This window comes from Ascaphus truei, chromosome 12, assembly GCF_040206685.1.
Source record: "Ascaphus truei isolate aAscTru1 chromosome 12, aAscTru1.hap1, whole genome shotgun sequence".
Classification (NCBI taxonomy): Eukaryota; Metazoa; Chordata; class Amphibia; order Anura; family Ascaphidae; genus Ascaphus; species Ascaphus truei.
Window position 1 is genome coordinate 9297004 of NC_134494.1, and position 24436 is coordinate 9321439.

Here is a 24436-nt window from a genome sequence, read left to right on the forward strand (position 1 = left end):
GCTCCAAACGCTTATGCCACTTGGTCTTAACATAGAGTTCAACCTCAAAGCTTTTCTTATTAGCAAATAACATAATATTCTAGACTATATACTATTGTCACTCTCATTTGGTCACCGTTAGTCATGTTCCAAGTGACTCTCGGGTTATTAGTTTATGCTATGACCATCTTTGAGTCACCATCATGTGGGTTTACTTCATCTAATATCAGTGTACCACAATTTGTTCAGATTACATTATAAGGTTTCATGCAGTGTTATTATAAGCACTCCTTTACATAAGGCATCACATATGTAGTAGTTGTGTATTATAATTTATTATATTGGGTGTATATTACTTACACATATTTATATTAGCTTCAGGGCATATTTTCACTTTATATATCATACTACTACTTGGTAGTAGACACAGTCTATCACAGTCCCTTCACTTTTTGTAATATTATTAGTCGGAGATGGCTCTGCACTGGATGCTGTACATTTGGTCATATGTTGTGTCCTGTCTGTTGTTCATGTTAGAATAGTCAGCAGTTTGTTTCTGTGGGTTTTTGGGTTTTTATTCCATTTGCATACTGTCCATCTTACATCTGTTGATGTTTTTTGGTCCATTATTATGTTTGTTCATTGGTTATATATTGTTCCCTTGATGCACATCATCATGTATACAGTATATATATTGTGTATATCCCTTAATGGATATCTATTTAAGGGGTAATAATGATTATTTGACAATATAGAATAACTAAATAGATTAGCATATATTATGTATTTATTCTACTTAGTTCACTTCCACTCATTAGTTGGTGGTCATCGTGGAATTTTGATATTTTATTAGTAGATTTATATATTGTGTATTTTTTGTATATATTTGTTTTGTTTTTATGTTTTTATGTTTCTATGCTGAGACACCATTTACATTGATGCTATTGCACATGTCCATTCTGCTAAATATGTCACTGTATCTTTAAATCGGGACTATTTATGTGCAGACATTCAGAGACTGAGGCACTACTTTTTTACCCCTGAGGAAGGAAGCGCAGTCTTCCGAAACGCGTAGGGTGGTCCCTGGTATCACTGTGCGTTCCAACAGCGAATCTGTTCCCCGCAAGCCGTGTTGTGCAGCTCCTTCACTGGAGCACTTTTGAATTTGCCGCCATTAGCTCCCCACTTCACCGCGAGGAGCTGGTGTTATTGCGGTATACTTCTTCTGACGCCGAGCGCTTCTGCGCATGCCCACACCACGGAGGACAGAGGGAAGGCGCCTAAACCGCTTGCTCTGCCCCTGTGAAGCTTGGACAGCTGCTACATCCACTGACTCCCCGGCTTCCAGACGACTACATGTGGCAGAAGCCTAAGGGATGAACAGGAGCTGTACCAGTGTCGTATGAGAGGGGATACTCTCCAATTATCCACTGCCTGTTACCAGCTAGGCTCCGGTAAGCGGACATTTCAGCTAGCTACAGGATACCATCGGGACTTTTTTCATTGTGTGTTTTTAATTGCGGGAGGCCATTCATATATTTGGTTCCCTACTGTAGGGACTTAACTGTGTATCCATATGTGCATGTTACATCACAGTGGCAACTTTGGATTACATATGTGCGGACACCCACTAGGTGTCTCTCTGTCATCAGCCGGGGACCCTAACAGATAAGATATTTATCGTGAATGTTAGATTATCCCCATGTACCTTACCTGATTGCTAGCTGCTATAAAGGTACATACTCTGCACTTCTGGCCATTCAAGTCTCTTATCAGTTAGTACTTCCAGCGTCATATATACTGGGAATACACATGTACCTTTAGTACACCTGATATATGAGACTTTGTTCTGCCCTGGTCACTTACCCACCTCATGTTTTTACGCACTTCTCTTTACCCGATTACCCTACACCCCCTGATGTTCCTTTCCCTTGTATATATATATAATAAACCTTTTTTGTTTTGCGTTGCGTAGCTCAGGGCTATTGGCCCGTGACATATTGTGTGGTCCCTTCTACTCTCTCTCGTGAGTGCAGCCCTGGGTTTCTTGCTCTACTGGGGGCCTAAACCCCCCCTTTGGATTTATGTATCCACTAATTTTTACCCTATGCACCATGAGCTATATTACTCTATATTGAATAGTCGGTGAGCGATAAGCATTTGTGTGTTTGTGTTTTTAATTGTACTGAACTATCAGTTGTTGTATTAAATGCCTTTTTTTACTTTTCAGTCATCTGTCTGTCTCAGCATTTGTCAGTTTTAAGTGATTGTCAGTGGTGTCATATGTTTCCTTGTTTAATGTGATTTACTGTATTACACTATGTTTGTTTTTAATTCATTTTCATGATTTGACCGCCTAAACGAGGAGAGTTCTAGTGGACATCAACTTCCATCTGGCTGCTTATATCCTTTTATTTAGTGTGACTTGGGGCCATAGATATAACATATTCTTTCCACTAAAATGATGTAATATCTGGCTGCAATATAGGAGTAGTGAGGGGGGGCGGTATGGACAACGCCCCACTTATTAGTAGTATTATACACAGAGAAGTTGCCAAATCAAGTGTAATAAATGCAGCATATAATATGAATGCTTCTGGCTAGGTTCTGCCAAATTAGTTGCATTCACATTATATTGTAAAGGGGTAACATTTAAGACCAATCACATAAAATTGTCCTTGTTCGCAACGCAATTAAGAGAACTGAATAATATCAGAGTAGGCTACAGTGTAGCTAGATATATGAGGTTGGTGAATAGATAGCTGCCGATACAATTAATTTGGAGCTAACAGTAAAAGTATCCACAAAACAACCTAGCAATGGTGTGTAGAATAATCAAAACACCAAAGCTTATTAGAAGCAGTATATGATATTAACGGTGTTGATCAAGAGATTGAGCAGAAAGAAATTCCCTTATATACAGCACTCTAAAGTCATACATAATCTACTAATGGACACTATGGTCCTACAGTGAAATACTGTAAATATGGTAAGTATCCCAGAATCACCGAGGAAATAAAAAATAATAAAACTTTATTACTTCTACATAGATAGTTAAAAACACAGATACATAATTAAAAATCCCCATACTACAGTGGCTGATATGAATAGATATTGTCGTAAATAAAATATCGATTTAATTGACTAATGTGTCTATATATTCATATCGTAACATCCGCAAAAAACGTTCAAAATAGTATTTGAAAGGATAGCTGCTTTCAGCTATCCGCTCCCGTCTCACTACTCAGCGGGATGACGTCACAGAATGTGCGCCTACCGACGATCGTTTCGCGTAGCACTGACGCTTTCTCAAGATGGCCCCGCCTTCACAGTAGCCGGATGTTTAAGTAGCCGAGCGTTGCTATGGCGACAGTCGCGCTGTGGTAAGTATTGTGCTCCTCGATTCAATAAAGAGTTACAACAGTACTAAAGTGTTTTGGTGATCTTTAAATATATAATGTATAATGGCAGGCTTATTTATTCCACATGATTACCATGGAATAGTCCACTATAGGGTGTGTAAACAGCATAATTACCAGGATTCATGTGTAAATGAAGGGAACGGGGGAGGGGGTGACACTCTGAGTGGTTGGTAACTGAATAGACAGAGAAGTCATAGGAGTCATAGATGTTAGTCATATGATAAACTCGTACTACAAATGTAAGGTAAGGGGGGTGTATATGACAAATAGTTGTTCCGTGCACATCAATGTGAAAAACCTATATGCAGTATGCATTCCAGGGATGGGAGGGATCTTAGCCAATGAATGGGGCAAAAACAAATCCCTCATTGAGTCCCTGAGGATAGAGGGTGCCCAAGGTATAGATCCATTTAGCCTCCTTTTTGAGGAGCTCTCTGTCCCAATCTCCTCTGCGAATATTTTCAGGCAGTTGATCTGCCCGTAAAACCCAGGTTTGACATGTCACCTCCATGGGTGCCATTGATTTGTCTAGCAAGTGGGGTGTCAGATTTATTCCTGACAGTACCTACATGTTCAAGTACCCTGCGTCTAAGCTGTCGACTAGTCTTCCCTACATATTTCTTGCCGCAGCTACACACTGCTTGATATATCACTCCAATAGTTCTACAGTTCACAAAGCTCCGCATTTGAAAATTTTTAGTGTCATCCCAATTACCAAAAGCTTTAGTGACTTGAGCATAATTAATACGATATTAACGGTGTTGATCAAGAGATTGATCAGAAAGAAATTCCCTTATACATGCTAATGTCAAATACATATATTATATACATACACCATAAATGCAGTTGGTATAATCAAGGCAAACCAGGCACAGTACCAAAAACAGACTGTTAGTATGGGATCAACAATGGTTAACAGTTCACATCAGTCACATCAGTTACCATAGTCCATGAGACCATCCATGCCACACTGTGATAGTAAAATGTCCAAAGGGTAAAGATCTTCCAATTGAGGGGTCCATCCGCAAGGGAGTCAGGGAAAAACAAACGTGTTTTACACCGGTACCCCCATAATTTGGTGGCGTGGATGACAGCTGCGTGCATGAAGAATGGAGTTGGTGGCGGTCTCCTTACAATGGATATCAGTTTAAACGAAACCGTCTTCACCAACCCCAATATTGAGATCAAGGAAAACAACCGACTCAAGACTCCAGGAGCTGGTGAGCTTGATATTATATACATTATGGTTGAGATCCTTGACAAAAACCCCCATGTATTTGACATCAGCATGTATTAGGCAATTTGGTGCATGTGTTATCTATGCTTGCTGTGTGGTTTTATATTTACTAGGGGTGAGGCCGGCCTTGTAGGTTCAAGGGGTTATTGTTAACCCCTTGTTCTACATATATTTTGTGCTTATAGGCTTTTTTCCCTTGCCTTGGATATTAGGGGTCCATTAGTATCTTCATAGGGGATTTCCCCTATCTGATACATATTCTATCACAGGAGGATGTCAGGGTTTGTTTTAATATTTTTTGTATTTATGTGTGATAATTTGTACTGTTAAATAAATCATAATTTTCTTTGATATTTGTTCTGAGTATACTTGAGTGCTAAGTTGGGACGCTTTTCTTTTTCTTTTCCTTGTTATATATATATATATATAGAATTACTCCTATAAGGTCTACATTTAATTCAGACATTATATTATGAATGCATATATCATGCTAACTTAATGGGTATGCTAATATTTGTATTAATTACGATTATTGCCTTCACATGATTATATTGCTCCATGATAGTAACTGCAAATAACAATACAGGGGATTTGCATATTGTTTATGTAATGCTTTTTAATTGTGTTTTTATTTAATCATATATAATTGGTTTGTTTTTTGTTCTTTATGTTTTATGAATAAAGTTAATTTTATTGTATAAACATACCATCTGATCCGCTGGTCCAATGAGAGTTTACGTCGCGCGCACGAGACTTCTGGCGCAGTCGCGCGCCTGTGATGTCACTCTCGGCGGCGTGGTTGAACAGTTTGGTGTGTATAAAAAGGTATGCAACTCCGTTTGATCTTACACCTTGATAAAGTGCCTTTGCACAAAACGCGTAGGTGCGTTACGTCTGACCTATTGCTGTGAGCCTGCAACTGATCTGTCTATTTGAAGCTCGCTTGGAAATTTTTTCAATTTGATCAAGATTGGATGTCATTGTTGCTGTGCTCTGCTTTACACTTTATTTCTGGTCTTATACTACACAGATTGCATGCTGCGGATGCTGCTTGGATGCTGCAAGCGGGCAGATAACGGGCCACAGTGCCCTGATATAAGTTCTGTCAGCAGACTTTATCTGTTATATATACTTATTACCTTGAATTGGGATTTATATTGGTGTGTCATTATTTGTGAATGTCAGGTGGACACCACTAGGCACTTATCCCACCAAGGTTATGCTAATTATGCTTTAATTCTGTCTACCATCCTACCAACATCTGGACTGTTATACTACTTATTCTCAAGTCTAACATAGATCCATATGTGATTTTTTTGTGCACCACTCTTCACACTCTACATTGGTACACCGACCTGGGCCTGGGATCTGAGGCCTGGGATGTAGGGGTTGTAAATTCCAAATCCGGGGTCGAGGCAGGCGGTTGGCAGGGATAGTCAAGTCCAATTTCAAGGGTCAAGGCAGGCAGGGAAGGTCAGGTCCAATTCTGGGGTTGAGGCAGGAGGCAGGCGGCAGGCAGGGGTGGTCAAGTCCAAGCAGGAATCCAAACATTGGCAAGGCAGGAACAAGGCGCTGGGTACTTTGCACAAGTAAAGTCAGGGAGTAACTGTCTGCTATTTAAATGCCAGAAGCAGCTGCTGGCAAAGAGGATGAGGTCACTTTATGTTGGGAACTGAGGGCAGGAATTGCCAGGAAGCAAGATGGTCACGATTGCTTCAGTGAGGATCAGGTCATTCAATGGCAGGAAGTGAGGGCAGGAATTTCCAGGAAGCAAGGTGGTCACGATTTCTTCAGTGAGGATCAGGTCATTTCATGGCAGGAAGTGAGGGCAGGAAGTGAGGGCAGGAATTGCCAGGAAGCAAGGTGGTCATGATTGCTTCAGTGAGGATCAGGTCATTTCATGGCAGGAACTGAGGGCAGGAATTTCCAGGAAGGAAGTTGGTCACGATTGCTTCAGTGAGGATGGGGTCACTCATGGTGGCCATCTTAGGTATCAAACAGATCCCTTATAGGCACCAGCTTTCCCAGCCGGCAGGATATACCCTGCTGCGCTTGGTGCTGCTTTAGCTGGGGGAACAGTCAGAAGCTCCACTTTTTGGGGGTGATGGCCCCCTGGCCCAATCCCTGCCACTCTCCCTTTGTTCCCTGCCCCTCTTGTCCTCCCTTCCAGTCGCAGCAATAGCTATTTCTCCAGACAAGCAGACTGCATAATAGGTTTCTTTGTTCCACATGTCGAGACACCTTGGCTATAGTGTGCACAATAAAATGTGTATACTTATGTACCGTTTACAAAAACAGGACTAAAGAGTGACAGTTACAGGTATGCAAGGGGCTGGTAGCTATATCGGCCTCAGGAAAGGATGGATAGGGGCAACGAACTGGGCTTAACCTTTAGTATGGTGGTCCCTCAACCACTATCATCACACCACTGTTAACAGTTTAGTTAATGGCTTCTAATAGTCAGTAGTTTTACTAGGGTACTCAATTAATTATGTAGTTAATAGGGCCAAAGTAATTCCTGAGAATAGCTATTAGTTGATAAAATAATCAGACGTACCTTTGTGGTGTTCAGTGGAACTAGTGTTGCTGAATAATATTAAGAGGGATCCCTAGGTACGGTATGAAGTTTTATCATTTTGCAACAAATGAAGAGCTTCTATAAATCTCTCTGAACATTCTTATTAGTAACTAATGCTCCTAACTGATTAACATTAGTGAATATAATCAATAATTGTGAAGAGATAGTCCTTACGTGCTTGTAGGATTTTTAATGCACTTTGTTAATTATTTTCTCTTTATTTTAATTATTATTATATTTAAATATACTAGCAAAGATTAGAGGGTGGGAGCATATTAGTGCCTCAACTCTCCAACTAGTAGCTCATTTCTCAATAGCACTCCTGGGCTATTAAAACTTAGAATTTAATAGGCATCTAACTAAAATAAATTCTACACACAATATAATATTTATAAGCACACAATGTAATTAAAAAGGGAAGGGTGGTGGGCAGGTAAGGTTTAAATTCAAGGTGTGTAGCGCAAATTGAAAGTTGCCTCAGTATTATAGGGGCAAAGATAGGCTAAATAAACACCTAGGGTCACCTATTAATATAGGTCATAGAGTCTCGTGATTGCCAACAGTGATAAAGCTTCATTAGCAGATTTAAACATACAAATGCTGTGCGGCATTTAGCGTAGCATACCGATCAAGCCAACCTGAAATTGTAACTTGTAGCACCTAACAGTGATGGAACTATTGTTATATACTAATATTTAAATCAATAAAACTTAATATTTACACCTGTAGGTACAACACAATATCAGGTTGGTGCTACGTGGATTGATTCTTCGCCAAATGACTTTGTTATACACAGCACAGAGATCACTAAAATACAACTGCAACTGAATGCGATTATCACTGGGTTCAATTGTAGCTAAGCATGCTACTGGGAAAACAATACATATCCAATACTTAAAGGTATGAGGATTCTTATCCCTGCCTAAAAGCAATGTGACGGAGTGACGTCATGCGCTATTTTTTCAAGGAGTGGGAGGCACTAGCATCGGGTGCATGTGTTCATGCGCGTGCAGTGATTCTCCCATCTCCTTCGCGCATGACGCGACTACCAGGGCACGCATTATGCAGCGTAACCACGCGACCATACGTCACGGGTCAGAGGTCATCTACGCGACCCGCGTGACGTATGCGGATATGCTCCGCGATTGGGCTACATGCTTGTTAAGTGAGTATAAATGTCGCTCCATAACTTATGGTTGTATTCACCTTGATAAAGGACTGTAGAGGTCCGAAACGCATAGGTGTGTTTGTTACTTTGCCTGGATCCTATTAAATAGCTTATTTTTGGTACGTATCCCTGTTGGTGTTATTGCTATTCTACAGCTGGACTTGGTGCTTCGTTTTTCTTCCCTGTTCTACATTCTGAGTACCGCATACGGATGCACATTCAACCCTGGACACTGGAACCCAACTGGACTTACTGCTTATGGTGGATGAAGATTCCCAAGTGAGTTCGTTCCATTTTGCCCTTATTACAATACAGTTTGTCATAGGATGTTTCTTCTACCGGTCACCTGCTGGTGTCATTGACATTTCCTTACTACCTGGTCTGTGGGATTGTCATTACCGGGCTACATTCCTAGAGACACTATATACATATATTCATTCAAGGGTTGTTTTCCTGTTATTCACTCAATTGGCTCAAGTATTGTCTTGAGAGCACCACACACATTTTTTTGATAAGATACCTATTAAATGCTAAGTTTTAATAGCCCAGGAGTGCTATTGAGAAATGAGCTACTAGTTGGAGAGTTGAGGCACTAATATGCTCCCACCCTCTAATCTTTGTTAGTATACTAATATCAGCTCATCAATTGCACCCACGTCACACTAGGCGTGTATGGGCACACTCATTAATACAAACTATCAATTAAACCAGTGAGCTGTATATTCCATTATTTTGGTTTTGTTATTATATTTAAAGTTTTATTATTACCTTCATATGTAGGTACAAATACTGTCCAGGAGGAGACTTCGTCTGTTTTGTAAATATTCTTAACCCATCCAAATTTTTATCAATAAAAAGATTTATAAAATGCACTCAAAAAGCAAATGGCAAAAGAGAATGCATTCTTTCCCAGAGGAGGCCCCCTGTTAGCTAGTAGAAAGGATGTGTCGGTCACTAGCTTGGACACTTCTTCGGCAAGCATATGCAGACATCCAACACTAAAAATATCCCTCAAAACATCAAAATGGCAGTAACAAATAAGACTAAAAAAACTCTCAGAACTCGTACAAAGCTCCCAACAAACTAGTCCACAAGAGCTGATGTTTAACATAGTTGAAAAAAAAGACACATCAAGTTCAACTGATGCTAACTGTAGAGGACAGATACATATCTTATATTTGTATTTACAGTATTTTGATCCAGAGGAAGGCAAACAAAAAGCCAGAGTGATCTCTCGATGGATCAACATCCTTCCCATGTTTACTTATTTGAAATATCCCTGTATACCTTTCCTTTCTAAAGAGATGTCCAACCTTTTTTTGAACAAATCTATTGTATCTGCCACCACAGTCTCCATGGGTAATGAATTTCACATTTTAACTGCCCTTACTGTAAAAAAAACCATTTCCTTTGTTGCTGGTGAAATCTCCTTTCCTCCAACCTTAAGGGGTGACCCTGTGTCATTTGCACTGCCCTTGGGATTAATAGTTCTTTTGAAAACTGCTTGTATTGACTCTGAATATATTTGTTTACAGTTATCATATCTCCTCTTAGATGCCTCTTTTCTAATGTAAACAAATCTAAATTAGCTAGTCTCTCCAAGTCAGATTTCCATCCCCTTTATTAGTGTGGTGGCTCTCCTCTGCACTTTTTCTAGTTCCATAATATCTTTATTTTGGAGTGCTGTAAAAACAAAAACTGTACTCCATATTCAAGGTGTGGGATTACTAATGCATTATACAGTGGCATAATAATGCTTACTTTCCTTAAATTAATTCCCAGTTTAACGTACTGTAAGATTAGAGCTTTTTTGCCTTTTGCAGCTAATGCATGACATAGCACTATGGCTAAGCCTGCTGTCTTCAAGCACTCCTAATTTTGAATGTATACCAATGAGAAAAGTGAGCTAGGTGTGTGTTACATTTCTTTAGAAGTCAGTCAGGAGTTAAGTCTTGCATACCTATACATATAGTAATATAAGCAGTATACTTGCGTTTAAGGTACCGGTGCTCCTTGGTTCAGGGAAAAAAACAACCTGTCTAGTGTAATTTCAGAGTATATGAAAGTAAGTGGAGGATCCTCCACTTACTTACATTTCTTTAGAAGAACAAGGTTTGACATCTTTTATTTAAATTATTTATATTGCAAATGTTTTAGTGTGTGTATGTGTGTGTGTATACTGCACACAAATATATTTTATCATAATTGTTTTATTTACAAAAATATGTTTAATTTAAAAATGTGTAAAAGCATTACTCCATATTAACTAAAAGAATGTTCTACCATAAGACTGTAAGATACCTTAAAGCCCGTTCAAATCATTAGGTTGTAAGGTGTCATATGGTGGAAGACGGCTTAGTAAATATGGGCTAAATATCTTAATCTATTCATTATGAATTTTTGGGAAATACAAATATTTTCTGGAAAGCAGGTAATATTGGTACAGTCTCCTATAATAACTTACCAGGATCATGTGCGTCTTTTGTTGGGTGATCTTGAATGCCTTCATTCATATTATTATCACAGTTAGTCCTTTGTGATAGCCTAATCTGTTTGGGAAAATGAAAAATCATAAATTAGATTATCAGAATTAGAGATGAACAATATATTTGCTGTTTTGATTTTGTGCAGTGAAATGTGGGAATTATGGAACAAAACATCCTGAAATGTAATTTGGAGCAGTTTATGGTTCCTTATTTAATATTTGTAACTAAAATAAAGTGTATTATTTGTGCCAGTCAGCAATAAGTACTACTGCTCTGATGTGGGAGTTTGGCAAGCAGGGAGACACCCACATTAAATACAGATACTGTAATACTAGAAAACATTTAAAGACTAAATCCAATTGGATTAGAATAGCAGAAGCAGATAAGATAACAATACAGACTGGTAAAAACTTTGAATGCATGTTTGCTAATGCAAGAAGCCTGATGGATAAAATGGGGGAGCTTTAATTAATAGCTAGAAGGGAGCAGTATGATATCATAGGCTTTACTGAAACATGGTGTGATGAAACCCATAACTGGAAAAATTATTTAGAAAGTTATTCCCTTTTTTTCAGAGCAATCAAGCAAATGGAAGAGCTGGTGAAGTACTGTATGTTTATATGTTAAATCAGATTTTAAAACTATTATAATGGAGGATGTTTATGATGGGTGCGAGAGGGTTCCATTGACAGGCATATTGTTTTATTGTGTCAAAATGAAGACAATTTACTGTTCTTGCAAAGCAGGAACAAAACAAAATCTCCAATTACAGGCAGTTTGATACAACCAGCTGAGTCCCACAGCTAGTTCTGAACCCATCAAGACCCAAGCCTTTACTGCAGTGTTTTTCAACAAGGGTTCCTAGGAACCCTTGGGTTCCCCGGGCATACCTTAAGGCAGGGGAGCGCAAACTTTTTGTGCTGCGCCCCCCTGTCTCTCTGCCCCCGGCTCTCGCGCCCCCCTGCCTTCCTTCAGCCGCGTCAGATGACGCTGCGTGGGCGTGTGACGTCAGGTCACATGGTGCCGCGGCGTCTATTGACGCCGCGTTGCCATGGCGACGCAACACAGGCGGCTGAATCCCGGTAAGTAAACAGTTGCAGGGGCCTCACGCGATCCCCCGGCATTTAATTTAAATGCCTGGGGGAAGAGCGCGGGGCCTCTGCAACTGCCCGCGCCCCCCCAGCACAATCTCCCGCCCCCCCTGGGGGTCGCGCCCCCCACTTTGCGCACCGCTGCCTTAAGGGGTCCCTGCAATTCTCTGGTCATTGGAAAATTGTACCAAATACAGAAGAATTTACAATGCATCTGATCACTGACGTGCTATTAGAGAGGGTTGGGGGTTCCTCAGAATTTTACTTGGGGTTCCTTCACCAAACAAAGGTTGGAAACCACAGCTTTATTGATTAGGAATGCTTGTGGTGGCTTCTTCTACCCTTCAGCAAGCACCACCCCACGCTCTGTACAAAGGTAAATAAATTTATCTTATTTTTACATACAATTCAAATGTTTCAATAAAAATAGAATACTAAAAACACAACAAGATAATACATAACATACAAAAAGATAACATTGTACACTTCAATACAAAATAAAAACATTAATTGGATTTAATCAGGCAACCCTTTCTCTTCCTGCATTCTCACAGCCAGGTGTGTCAAACCCACACGAGAGGAACAGGCTGCTGGAGGTAAGAGATTTTACTTACTTCTAACAAATATGCAAAATAATATTAGGCTTTGGTGTGGAAAACAGACACCTGCTTCTGCTGAGCATGTATTTTATGAAGCATGTATTTCTGTAATTCTAAAACCAGTCCCCAATATTACAGAGGAAATACACAGAGGGAAAAATTATGTATTGGTTGGCCAGAAAAATATACAGTAAGAGAAAAGTTATGAGAAAAGTTATGAGAAAAGCAAATGTCTCTCCAGTAGTTATATAACAGCCTTTAATACTGTCTGCGTAGTCTGCACAGGTTTATATCAGCTTGCAGCTTGCAGTCTGCCTCAATATCTTCAAGAAACAAAAATAATAATTTTGGTCACTTAACCTGCCACAATGGGAATGATGTAAATGTAGAGACCGTGTGGATAGACATTAGCAGTGGATGTAAAAGTACAAAGAAAATGTTTGTAGGCATATGCTATAAACCAAGAAATATCTGTGAGATTGAGGAAGTCAAAACACTTTTGCAAATGGGGAATGCATCAATACTAGGTCATGCTTGCATCATGGGTGATTTTAATTAACCGGACATAGACCAAATTATTGAGGAACCAGCCAGGGGATGGGCATTACTGGATTTGGTAATAACAAACAATGTACAGTATATGTAATAACAAATATTCATGTCCGGGAACATTTGGGAAACAGTGATCATAAGATGATCTCATTTGAAATAAGTAATCAAAACACAGATCATTTCAACAAAGACTTTAACTTTAAATTTTAGAAATGCAAATTTGAATAAACTGAGGAATAATCGACAATTAATAAATTGGGGTGATATTTTTGCAGGAAAAAATGTGGAAGATAAATGGGAAGTCTTTTTAAAACATTGTTAGAAAAGCACACTTATCAGGGTATACCCTTGGGTAATAAATCTAAAAGAAATAAGTCTAAATCAATGTGGCTAAATAAACAGGTAAGGGAGGTAATAGAAAGGAAGAGGCAGGCATTTAGATTCTTAAAGTCAGAAAGGATGGAGGCATCACACTAGAATTATAAGGAATGTAACAAAAGTATCAAAATATCAAAAAGGCAATACATTTAGCAAAAATTAAAAATGGAAAAGGATCCAATAGTAAGAAAGATGAACCATGAAAAAAAATATTTAAATACCTTAATAACAATAATATTAGAAAATAACATATAGGACAATCTCAGTGTGAGATGGGTTCGCACAATTATTGCAGATCAGTAAAAATCAGCGGTTTTAATTCAATTATTTGTCTCTGTATTTAACAGGGTGGAATCAATTGGTGAAGAAAAAAAATGTGAACTAGCGCTAAAGTGTAATACACAGTGTGATATTAAAAAACTTATAATAAAGGATGGCTGCCCGGTGATACTGCCAGTACTAACAGAATAAACCAAAATAAAGAAAAACCTGGCGCCAAATAGTCAGTGGAATGTCCTGTACTCCTCAAGGGATCCGCACACTTTTTTTTTTTTGAGACATTTCAGTTTATTTATCAAAGTCTCCAGGAAACTCGCCACCAAAACGGCACTTAATTTATCCCGAAAATATTTCCCATGGGAACCAAGGGGTTTGTTTTCTCTAATACATCTTGTGCAGTATTTTTGCCCCCGTTTTGCAGCTTATAGAAGTAATCTCTTCAGTATTTTAGTCCTGTCTGCTGACCAGCTAGCTGGTCAGCAGACAGGACTAAAATACTGAAGAGATTACTTCTATAAGCTGCAAAACGGGGGCAAAAATACTGCACAAGATGTATTAGAGAAAACAAACCCCTTGGTTCCCATGGGAAATATTTTCGGGATAAATTAAGTGCCGTTTTGGTGGCGAGTTTCCTGGAGACTTTGATAAATAAACTGAAATGTCTCAAAAAAAAAGTGTGCGGATCCCTTGAGGAGTACAGGACATTCCACTGACTATTTGGCGCCAGGGTGGAATCAATTGCAAAAATAGTGAAACAGAAGGAAGCCACAACCTCTATATTATAGAACAAATGGTTCAGGAGGAAGAAGTGCATAGGCAACTGTATAAAATTATAGTAAATAAAGCACCTGGCATGCATTCAAGAGTTCTTAATGAGCTAAATTCAGTAATAGCAAGACCATTATATTCAATATTCAAGGATCCTATTTCCAAAGTGTCAGTATGACAAGATTGGAGTAAAAGAGACTTGGTGCCTATATTTAAAAAGGGAGCTAGAGCCCAACCGGGAATTACAGACCTGTAAGCCTGACATCAAAAGTGGGGAAGCTACTTGAATGTTTAGTATGTGATAATATTCATGAATGCCTAATTGTTATCAAAATTATTAGTAACAGTCAACATGGACTTATGGAGGATAGGTCATGCCAAACTAACCTTATTACAGGCATACCACACATTAACGTACGCAATGGGACTGGAGCATGTATGTAAAGCGAAAATGTACTTAAAGTGAAGCACTGCCTTTTCCCCACTTATCGATGCATGTACTGTACTGCAATCGTCATACACGTGCATAACTGATGTAAATTACGCTTTTGTAACAGGCTCTATAGTCTCCCCGCTTGTGCACAGCTTTGGCACAGGTAGGGAGCCGGTATTGCTGTTCAGGACGTGCTGACAGGCGCATGCGCGAGCTGCCGTTTGCCTATTGGGCGACATGTACTTACTCGCGAGTGTACTTAAAGTACTTAAAGTGAGTGTCCTTAAACCGGGGTATGCCTGTAGTTTCTTTGAGAATGTAAGAAGAGCAAGGTTAATGTAGTTGATGTGATCTACATAGATTTTGCAAAGGATTTTGATATGGTGCCACACAAGAGGTTAGTGTACAAAGTAAATTAAATTGGACTCGGTAAAAAAAAAAATTCACTGGTTGAAGGATAGGCAACAGAGATGTCATAAATGCAAGTTTCTTAGGATGGGCTAAAGTTTTAAGTGGAGTAGCTCAAGGATCGGTACAGGGACCCCTGCTTTTTAAACCTTTTAAATCCATATTGCTTTTTCTGTTTTCTGTTTCCTCACTTCTTTGTGAATATTTCTGTTCTCTCCAACTTCCCCACTCTTATCCATATTTCTTAATCTCTCCTCCCCTCCACCTATGCATGTGCCCATACACTGCACCATTATTTATACACCTCTCTCCCAACAACTTCTTTACCCCTCAATAAAAAGCACCCACACAAATCGTCTATTCACACCCTCTATCTACTCCTTCCTGCTGCTGGGGATCTCCCCTAAAACTGAACCCAGGCATAAACACACCATAAAACGTGATTTAAAGTGCGCAGCTAATAAAGCTTCACAGTGATAAGACACAAATAGTGACTTAAATCAACCAGGAGTGCATACACATATACCCAATAAAGGGAAACAATTAGTATATAATAAATATAAAACCGTTACAGGTGAATAGATAAGCGTCTGCAGCCGTATCAAATAGAGTGGCTCACACCCTTTGCACTATAGAAATGAAAACACAAGAAAACAGCGCAAAAATGCACATGGTGAAGTACATAAAAATAAGTTTTATCAATTTAAAACGTAAGAAATCTGCGTACTGTACATCAGATAAGAAGGGTAAAAGCATTGACTGTGATAAACACAGAGGTTACCAGTCATCAGGTAGGTACACGAAAGGGAAACATCTCGTGGCGATTGTATCAGGGGGTCGTCATGGCTCGTCAGTGGCGGTGGCCTCTCTCAATAGTGGCACCAAAGATCCGTCTCAGAGCTGGCGTCCCTTCAGTCAGGATGGTGTCATTCCAGTCAGGTAAATACCAGGAAACAGAGTATTAAAAGTCCTTATGGTGTGATAGTCACATACCAGTGGCGACAAGTTCGAAAATGTCCATATGAACTACTTGTCTGTATATCACAGCGCAATATATGTCCCGAGTAGAGACTGTGTATGCAATGGACCAGTCAATGACGTCACTGTTAGTCGCGCAAGCTCCTTCACTTCTTCCCTGCACTGTAAGAAGGTCCACGAGTGGAGTCATTCGTCCAAATCAGCAGGTCACCCCAGCACCAAGAGGACTCTTGACCTCATTTCTCGCACTTTGTGGTTGCCGGGAATGCAAAAAGACATAAAAAAAATTGTAGTTGCGTGCCCTACGTGTGCCAGGTCTAAAACGCCCAGAATACCTCCTTCAGGTCTTCCTCAACCTCTACCTGTTCCTGACCGGCCATGGACACATTTGTCCATGGATTTCATTGTTGATTTACCTAGTTCCAAGGGTATGAACACGATTCTTGTAGTAGTGGACCGATTCTCAAAACAGGCCCACTTCATACCCCTCAAGGGCCTCCCCAATTCTCCCAAATTAGCTGACATCTTCATCAAGGAGATCTTTCGGTTACATGGAGTACCCTTGATAATTGTTTCAGATAGAGGCTCGCAATTTATTTCGCTCCTAAAGGGGGAGGGGGGTACTGTGAGGATTTGCTACACATTGCACCTATCTCTCTTCACTTAGGCACTCCTGAAGGGTCTTTGATACTCCAGGACATAAGGTAATGGCCTCCTGCATATCTTTCAAGGCAGCTGGATGGTGTCCCACTACGCAGTCAAATTTCGTACGCTCGCAGCAGAGACCTGTTGGAACGATGAATTTTAATGATCAGAGGCGATCGAAGACACACCGCTACAGACTGCGTATATTTAATTGGAGACGGCTCTGCTACTGTTGGAGACAGGTATGGGTCATACGTAAACTATTCAACTGGACGTAATTCACAACCCCACTATTGATGTAATTCTGGGGTTACAGTGGGTTCAACTCCATAACCCTGTAGTAGATTGGTCGTCTTCTCAACTCAGACTTTAGAGCTCTCATTGTCTTAAGAACACGTCTGTTCCATCACAAATGTTGGCTCGGGTCTCAGTACCAGTGGAAGCGAAATCCAACCTTCCTAATATCACTCCACCTTTCAGGGTGTTTTTGATAAAGTTCAGTCCGAGGAAATGCCGCCGCACCGGTCCTTTGACTGTCCTATCGATGTTTTTGCCCGGGTCGGTGCCTCCCAGGGGAGCTTCCTATCCACTTTCACCTCTGGAGACCCGCTCCATGAAAATGTATATTCAAGGGAAACCTTCAGAGGGGATTCATCCGGAAAGCTACTTTTCCTGCAGTAGCAGGGTTTCTCTTCATTAAAAAGAAAGATGGCACGCTACAGCCATGTATCGACTACAGAGAACTGAATAAAATCACAGTAAAATAATCAATATCCGTTACCACTCATCTCCGAACTGTTTGACAGGTTGCAATGAGCCTCTATCTTAACCAAATTAGATTTGCGAGAGGGTTATAATCTGGTCAGAATTCATCAGGGTGATGAATGAAAGACGGCCTTTAATACGTGGGATGGGCACTACGAGTACCTGGTTATGCCTTTCGGACTCTGGAATGCTCCTGCCGTATTTCAGAACTTTGTGAACGAGATATTATGGGATCTTCTCGACAAATATGTCATCGTATACTTGGATGACATTCTGATTTTCTCAAAATCGGCACAGAATCATCCAGATCATGTGAAGCAGGTTCTAAAACGATTACAAGAGAATCGCATGTTCGCAAAGTTGGAGAAATGCCAATTTTACCAATCCAGTACCTTCCTGGGATACATCAATTCGGATACCGGATTAACCATGGACCCAGATAAAGTCAAAGCTGTTATGGAATTGCTCATCTATATCAGCCTGAAGGCAGTCCAGCGGTTTCTGGGATTATTACCACCGATTTATATAGAACTTTTCTTCCATTCTGGCGCCAAATCACTGCCTTAACCAAAAAGGAAGCGGATTCTTCTAAATGGTCTGTGGAGGTTGTTAATGCATTTGATAAACTAAAGAGAGCATTCACCTCAGACCCAGTTCTGGTACATCCAGATCCCGCTCTACCCTTCACTCTGTAAGTAGACATCAGATATTGGGGCAGGAGCAGTGCTATCTCAACAAAAAAATCCTAAAGCCACATTGCACCCATGTGCATTTTTCTCCAAAAGATTTTCCCCAGCCGAACGGAACTACGACATGTGCAATTGGACATTTTTGCCATAAAGATGGCTTTACAGGAATGGAGGTACTTGCTGGAAGAGACGGAAAATCCAGTGACAATACTCACAGATCACAAAAAACTTTTGTATAGTGAGGGAGCCCCTCGATTGGGGTCACGACAAGCGCGGGGGCGTTATTCTTTTCTCGCTTTAACTTCATCATCTTACTTGCCAGGCTCCAAAAATGTGATGTGGACGCTCTGTACCGTCAATTTTTGGTCGATGACACTGCGGAGGCTCACGACGAACCAATTCTTCCATCTTCACGCATCATCTCAGCGGCTACCTTTGACTCCCTAGACCACATCGTTCAGGATCAAACCCAACTTCTAGAGGGCCTCATGGTTCCAGAAGGACGCCTGTACATCTCACCAGCCTTTCAAAGAAAGGTATTGGAATGGGGACAAGGTTCCAAAACTTCCGGTCATCCGGGCGAAAGGAAGACCATCGAAATACTAGAACGAAACTTCTGGTGGCCTGGGTTTCGGAAGGATTCTAAAGCCATTGTAGCTGCTTGTCCTGTGTGTACATGGACTGAAACACCCAGGAATTAACCTGTAGGGTTATTACAAACTCTCCCGATCCTGTATCGGCCATGGACTCATATTTCCATGGACTTTGTGGTGGAGCTTCCCTTATCTAAGGGTATGACTATGGTCCTGGTGGTCGTAGATCGCTTTTCCAAACAGATTCACTTCATTTCTCTGAAGGGACTACCTAATGCCACCAAACTTTTCGAGATCTTCAGCCGTGAAATCTTCCGAGTTCATAGATCTCCTCAAGTCATTGTGTCTGATCGGGGTTCACAATTTATTTCCACATTCTGGAGGGCCTTCTGCCAGCAACTGGGGTTATCATTGCACTTTTCTTCCGTGTACCATCCCCAGTCTAATGGACAAACTGAGCAAACTAACTAGTAACTTAAACAATTTATCTGCTCTTTTGTGTCCGAGACCCAAGAAGACTGGGCAGATCTCTTGCCATGGGTAGGATTCTCCCACAATAACTTGCAGTGCGAGTCATCGCAGGAGTCACCCATCTTAGTTAACTTTGTTTTTCCTGACTCTGCTCTTACCTCCCCGGGAGCTGCATCCGGAGTCCCAGCTGCGGATAAATGGACCCAGTGCCTACAGTACATGAGCTATGGGAGAAGACTCAGAAAATCTTCAGAGGACAGTGGCCACACAAAAACCACAGGCGGATCGACATCATCGGGACAGGGCAGTATACCATCCTGGTGACAAGGTATTGCTGTCTACTATAAACATACGCTTAAAGGCACCCTCAGAAAAGTTATCTCCAAAGTTCATGGGCTTTTCGAGATCATTGAGAGGATTAATCCAGTAGCATACCGGTTACATCTTCCACCATCCATGAAGATCCTGTCGGCATTTCATGTCTCATTGCTTAAAACCTTTGTACAGGATCCCAAGTCTCCTGTGCAAGCATCTGCTCTGGAGCCTCTTCTAGTGGAAGGACAACAGGAGTTTGAGATGCAGATGATCCTGAACTCCAGAGTCTCCAGAGGTAACATGCAGTACCTCGTTCATTGGAAAGACTTTGGTGCGGAAGGACGTACCTGGATCCTTAAGGATCGACTTTACGCTCCTTTTTTGGAACAGGCTTTCCACCGGAGGTACCGCTCGAAACTGTGCCTGGAGCGCCCGGAGGTCGCTCCTGAAGGGGAAGTACTGTGAGGAATGGGCGCGGGCATTGCCCCTGAGACAGCAGCATCAGCAGGAGACTCCGCTCCAGGCTTTGATACAAACTGACTGCTACTGATCTTCGTCAGTACCTGCTGTGCAGAGCTCACTCGGGGGGTTGATTCTTGTAGCGGCTTCTGCTGCTGTACTCCTCAGCTATTGCCTGCTCTCCCTTTATATGCTCAGCTTTTGCTGCTGCAAATTGGCTGAGCATAGAGACGGTTTCCTTGTGACATCATGCTAGTCGCAAGCACCCTATATTGTCCTGCCTTGCCTTGTCTTGCCTGCTGCGCTATCCTTTATCTTGCAGTTCTATGGAAACCTGAGCTTACCTCTCAACGATTCTGTCTATCTCCACCCCTTGACCACAGCTAGTGACCCCAACGATACATACCTCCTCTGACCAAAGACTACGGCAAGTAATACGACGATCCTCCCTTCTCCAATCCTGACCCAGCTACCCACAGCCAAGATTCTGCATTCCGGATGCGTTCTTGCGGCCTTAGGTCAGTGTATCTTTATCCCCATGTAACACTCGTGCTGCCCACAAACCAGACAAGACCCCGGTACTGTAGTGGGAAGGAAGTATACCACACACCCACAGCAGCGGAGGCGGGCCCGGAGGGCGGTAGCTAGCACTGCCGGGTCTGGGCTGCAGAAAGAGGGCCAGTCGGTACACTCACCAGGTCCTAGGCAGGAGATAGCAGAATTGTTGAAGTCTGCAAGCCAAGGTCTAGGGTAGAGAGAGCAGGGTAGTCAGTATCCGTGGAGCCGAGTTCAGGGTTAGAGACAGCAGCGTAGTCAGTATCCGTGGAGACGATTTCAGGGTTAGAGAGGTACATGAGCTCAAGGGTAAGCCAAAGTCCAACTCCAGAGAGGGTTCGCAGGCAGGCCATGTCAATATCAAGGTAGCAACAGAAAGACAAGAGCAAGGCACAAGACACTGGACAGGACTAGGCTACGAGGAATTATGCTGAGCACTAACTGTAAGTTGGAACCTGTGACATAGTCCCAGAATATTAGGCAGCTGTCTATCCGATTTTCTCCCCAGTATCCAATTCAGGGTAGATGCCCCCCCCCCCCCTGTTGCAGCATCTGAGGATCTAATGGGATGCTGTTCCCATCTCACAGTTAAGGACTCAATGTTATTTCTGTGTGTTATTAAAAGTTGGTAACTGGCTTAGCCAGCCAATATTGCAGATAAGGATATGCATATGAATTACTCCTGACAGGTGTAGATGTTTTCTTTTATGATTTATTTTGTTCTTAAAGTTACAGTGTTAAAAATGTTTAGTGTTACTAATGGAGAAATAAACCGCTGAAGATTGAGGGCTGAGTGCCCCTTTTGTGTATACACGTGTTTGTCCCCCTTTTATACAAGCCAAACACTAGAAGACTGTGTCGGGAAGAGCCTGGGCAGGCGGCAGCGCTACATAAAAAAAGTCGTTTGCCACATATATTTGTAACGCGTAGCTCACCACAAACGAGGCGCGACCGCGGGGCTGAGGTAGGGATTGGTATAGAACGCCGACCACAACCGCGAGGGCGCGTCTAGAGTGTAGGATAATCTTGCAGGCCGGGTCAGGGTTATAGAAAACAGCGTAAACGTGGTGCTTGCCGGGTCTAGGAGTGGAGAGTAGTGGATCGTTTGGGTACGTAGCCGGAGCCAGGATTGGAGAGAGCAGAGTCGTCGTAGAGCCAAAGCCAGGGTCAGTGTAGGAGAGAGCAGCATTGTCGTATTCCAATGCCAGGGTCAGTGCAGGAGAGGGTAGAGTCGTCACATCCAAAGCCTGGGTCAGTGCAGGAGAGAGCAGAGTCATCGTATCCAAAGCCAAGGTCAGTGCAGGACTGTATCACGAAGTCCAAGGTACTAGGCAGGGTCAGGCAGTAAGGTAAGAAGCAGACAGGCTAGGAGTAGTAAGGTCCAGTGTCACAAACAGAAGTTATGCTCGGCAAGGAATGAGAGTTCAGACAGCATATTTAAAGGACCTCCCACCAATGGGAGGCATCCAGGAAGCTGAACCGCCTTCTTTGATAGGCTGCTGGATCATGCAGGTGCGTCCTATTACACAGCCGATTGAGACCGAGGTGGAGCTTCCAGAGAGTGCGCACGCGCCACGCGCAACCCGCTTATCACGCTGGCGACCCAGTCGCGTGCTGTAAGTGCGCGCCATGACACCCGCACCAATACTGGGGAGGAGACCACGGAGACAGAGGAGCGCGGAGTACTGTTGTTAGTACTCTGATGTTAGGACGGTTGCGGGAATGAGAGGCAGGGACCGCAGACCGCCGGGGAGACTGCGCACCGCTCATGCATAGCGTGTCACTGCCAGAGGCAAGAGAGTGCACCCTGGACCCAGGAATAGCAGAGACCGACGGAACACGCGCACTGCCCGCGCGCTGTGCATGAGTACCACCATTAGGCTGCCTTTCTTGAGTGCCACAGGAACCAGACGAGCGGGTAAGGGTTAAGGGGACAGAACCGCCAGAATGGCGAATCCTCACAATATTCATACACACACACTTTTATATATACACTTAGTTTGGGCCTGGCTCTCCCCTACAGTCACTGTCCTGGGTGCTGCTTCTTTCCCTCAATGTGCTTTCGGTGGCGATGAGGGGGGGGTGCCGGTGGCTGGGTTTGCTGGGGGGGTAGGGGTTGTTGCTCTCCAGCAGCTGTCTCTCTCTCGATCACTATGTGCTGAGTGGGGGCCGGGCCGGCACTGGTTAAGCCTCTATTTGCTGCCCGGCATCTCCCCAGCTGCAGCATCTCCTCATTGTCCCACACCGGGTCGCTCTGTGACGTCATTGCATGCCGTAAATTGCGTGTCAACATCAGAGAGACCCAGCGTGGGATAGTTCAGGAGGCAGCCTGCATAATCCTTATAGCAAATTAGTCTGGTCTTTTGGGCGTGGAGAAGCTGCAAATCGAGCCGCGGTTCAGGCTCCCTTCAACTGCAGTTTCCTTGTGCCCCAAATCGACATAAATGACGTTCTATATGTATGCTGTATTGCAGAGATATTTATAATAGACACATCTTTGCACATTGCACTTTAAACAAATACAAATCTAGTATATAATTATTTGCGCTGGTCCACCACAATATATTTTTTATTTCAACGTAAAAGCAAACAAACTCACAAGCCCAGCACAAACACCATCATTGTTAGCTTCAGAAACAGCTGTTAGGTAACAGCAGCCAATGCCAAGTCATGTGTCATCATCAAGAGTAAGTACTGTACATGGCCCTGGTACTGGTAGTTTCAATGGAAGGAGAGGCAAGAAAATCTTATCGGCCTCTAAAACCGCAGCACGGAACAGAAATCTGTAGAGGAAGGAGTATGATTGTGAAAAATGTGTTAGTGGTGACGACGGCACTAGCAGAAGAAGCTGAGATAGCTCAGGGGTAGGAGTAGTACAGTACAGTTCTTTCTAGAATGTCGCTTAGGCAAGCAGCATGTACACCTAGGTTAGGGCAGGGGGTCTCGCCCTGTTTATTCAATTACTCGAAAATCCAGAGTTTTGCTTTAATATAAAGGGTTAGGATGAGGGCTGTGAGTAGAAATGGACACATTTTTTAGCGGATTTGGATCCGTCTCAGATCGAATGGCTCCTTTGATCCACGGATCACTCCCAATTCACCATTTTGGATTTTCTTTTCTTCAGAGACAGAGAGCAATAAGTGTTTCCAGTGATATATATCCCCTCAAATGTCACTCCAAATAAATTACTGAGACATGCCTGTGCTGAAAAAGGAGCACACCTGAGGTAGACTTGTTATATAGTAGGCACTGGTGCACGTGTGGGTGCGCGCCTGGAATTGCGCATGCGTTTCGTTTATATGTTGTAAACGGTGGCGTGCGTGGCTAGGGGGCGTGGCTATAGATGTCACAGCGATAGCCGCGCTGTCATTGGATTGGAAGCGGCATGTGGCGCGGCATGTGGCGCGGCATGTGGCGCAGCAGCAGCGAGAAAATATAAATTTTCATGTATTTGCTGTGATCTGAAGTAAAGAACGCCAGGCCTGGACAAAGCCAATTCTAATTGACACGTGCGCGGCAGCGCACGCGCGTGCGTTGTATTACACGCCGTATGTGGCAAGCAGATAATGCTAATGACTATGCAAAGTA

At 42.3% G+C, this 24436-nt stretch overlaps 1 protein-coding gene across 1 annotated transcript in view; it reads right to left on the reverse strand.

Moving 5' to 3' along the window:
• The window catches only part of LOC142463888 (ATP-dependent translocase ABCB1-like), a 279892-nt gene that overhangs the window by 241204 nt on the left and 14252 nt on the right, over window positions 1-24436 (reverse strand). Inside the window, exon 2 of the mRNA XM_075566711.1 lies at window positions 10849-10933. Within this exon, the coding sequence (XP_075422826.1) occupies window positions 10849-10897 (49 nt within the window). The 5' untranslated portion in view covers window positions 10898-10933. The remainder of the gene's footprint in view (window positions 1-10848; window positions 10934-24436) is intronic.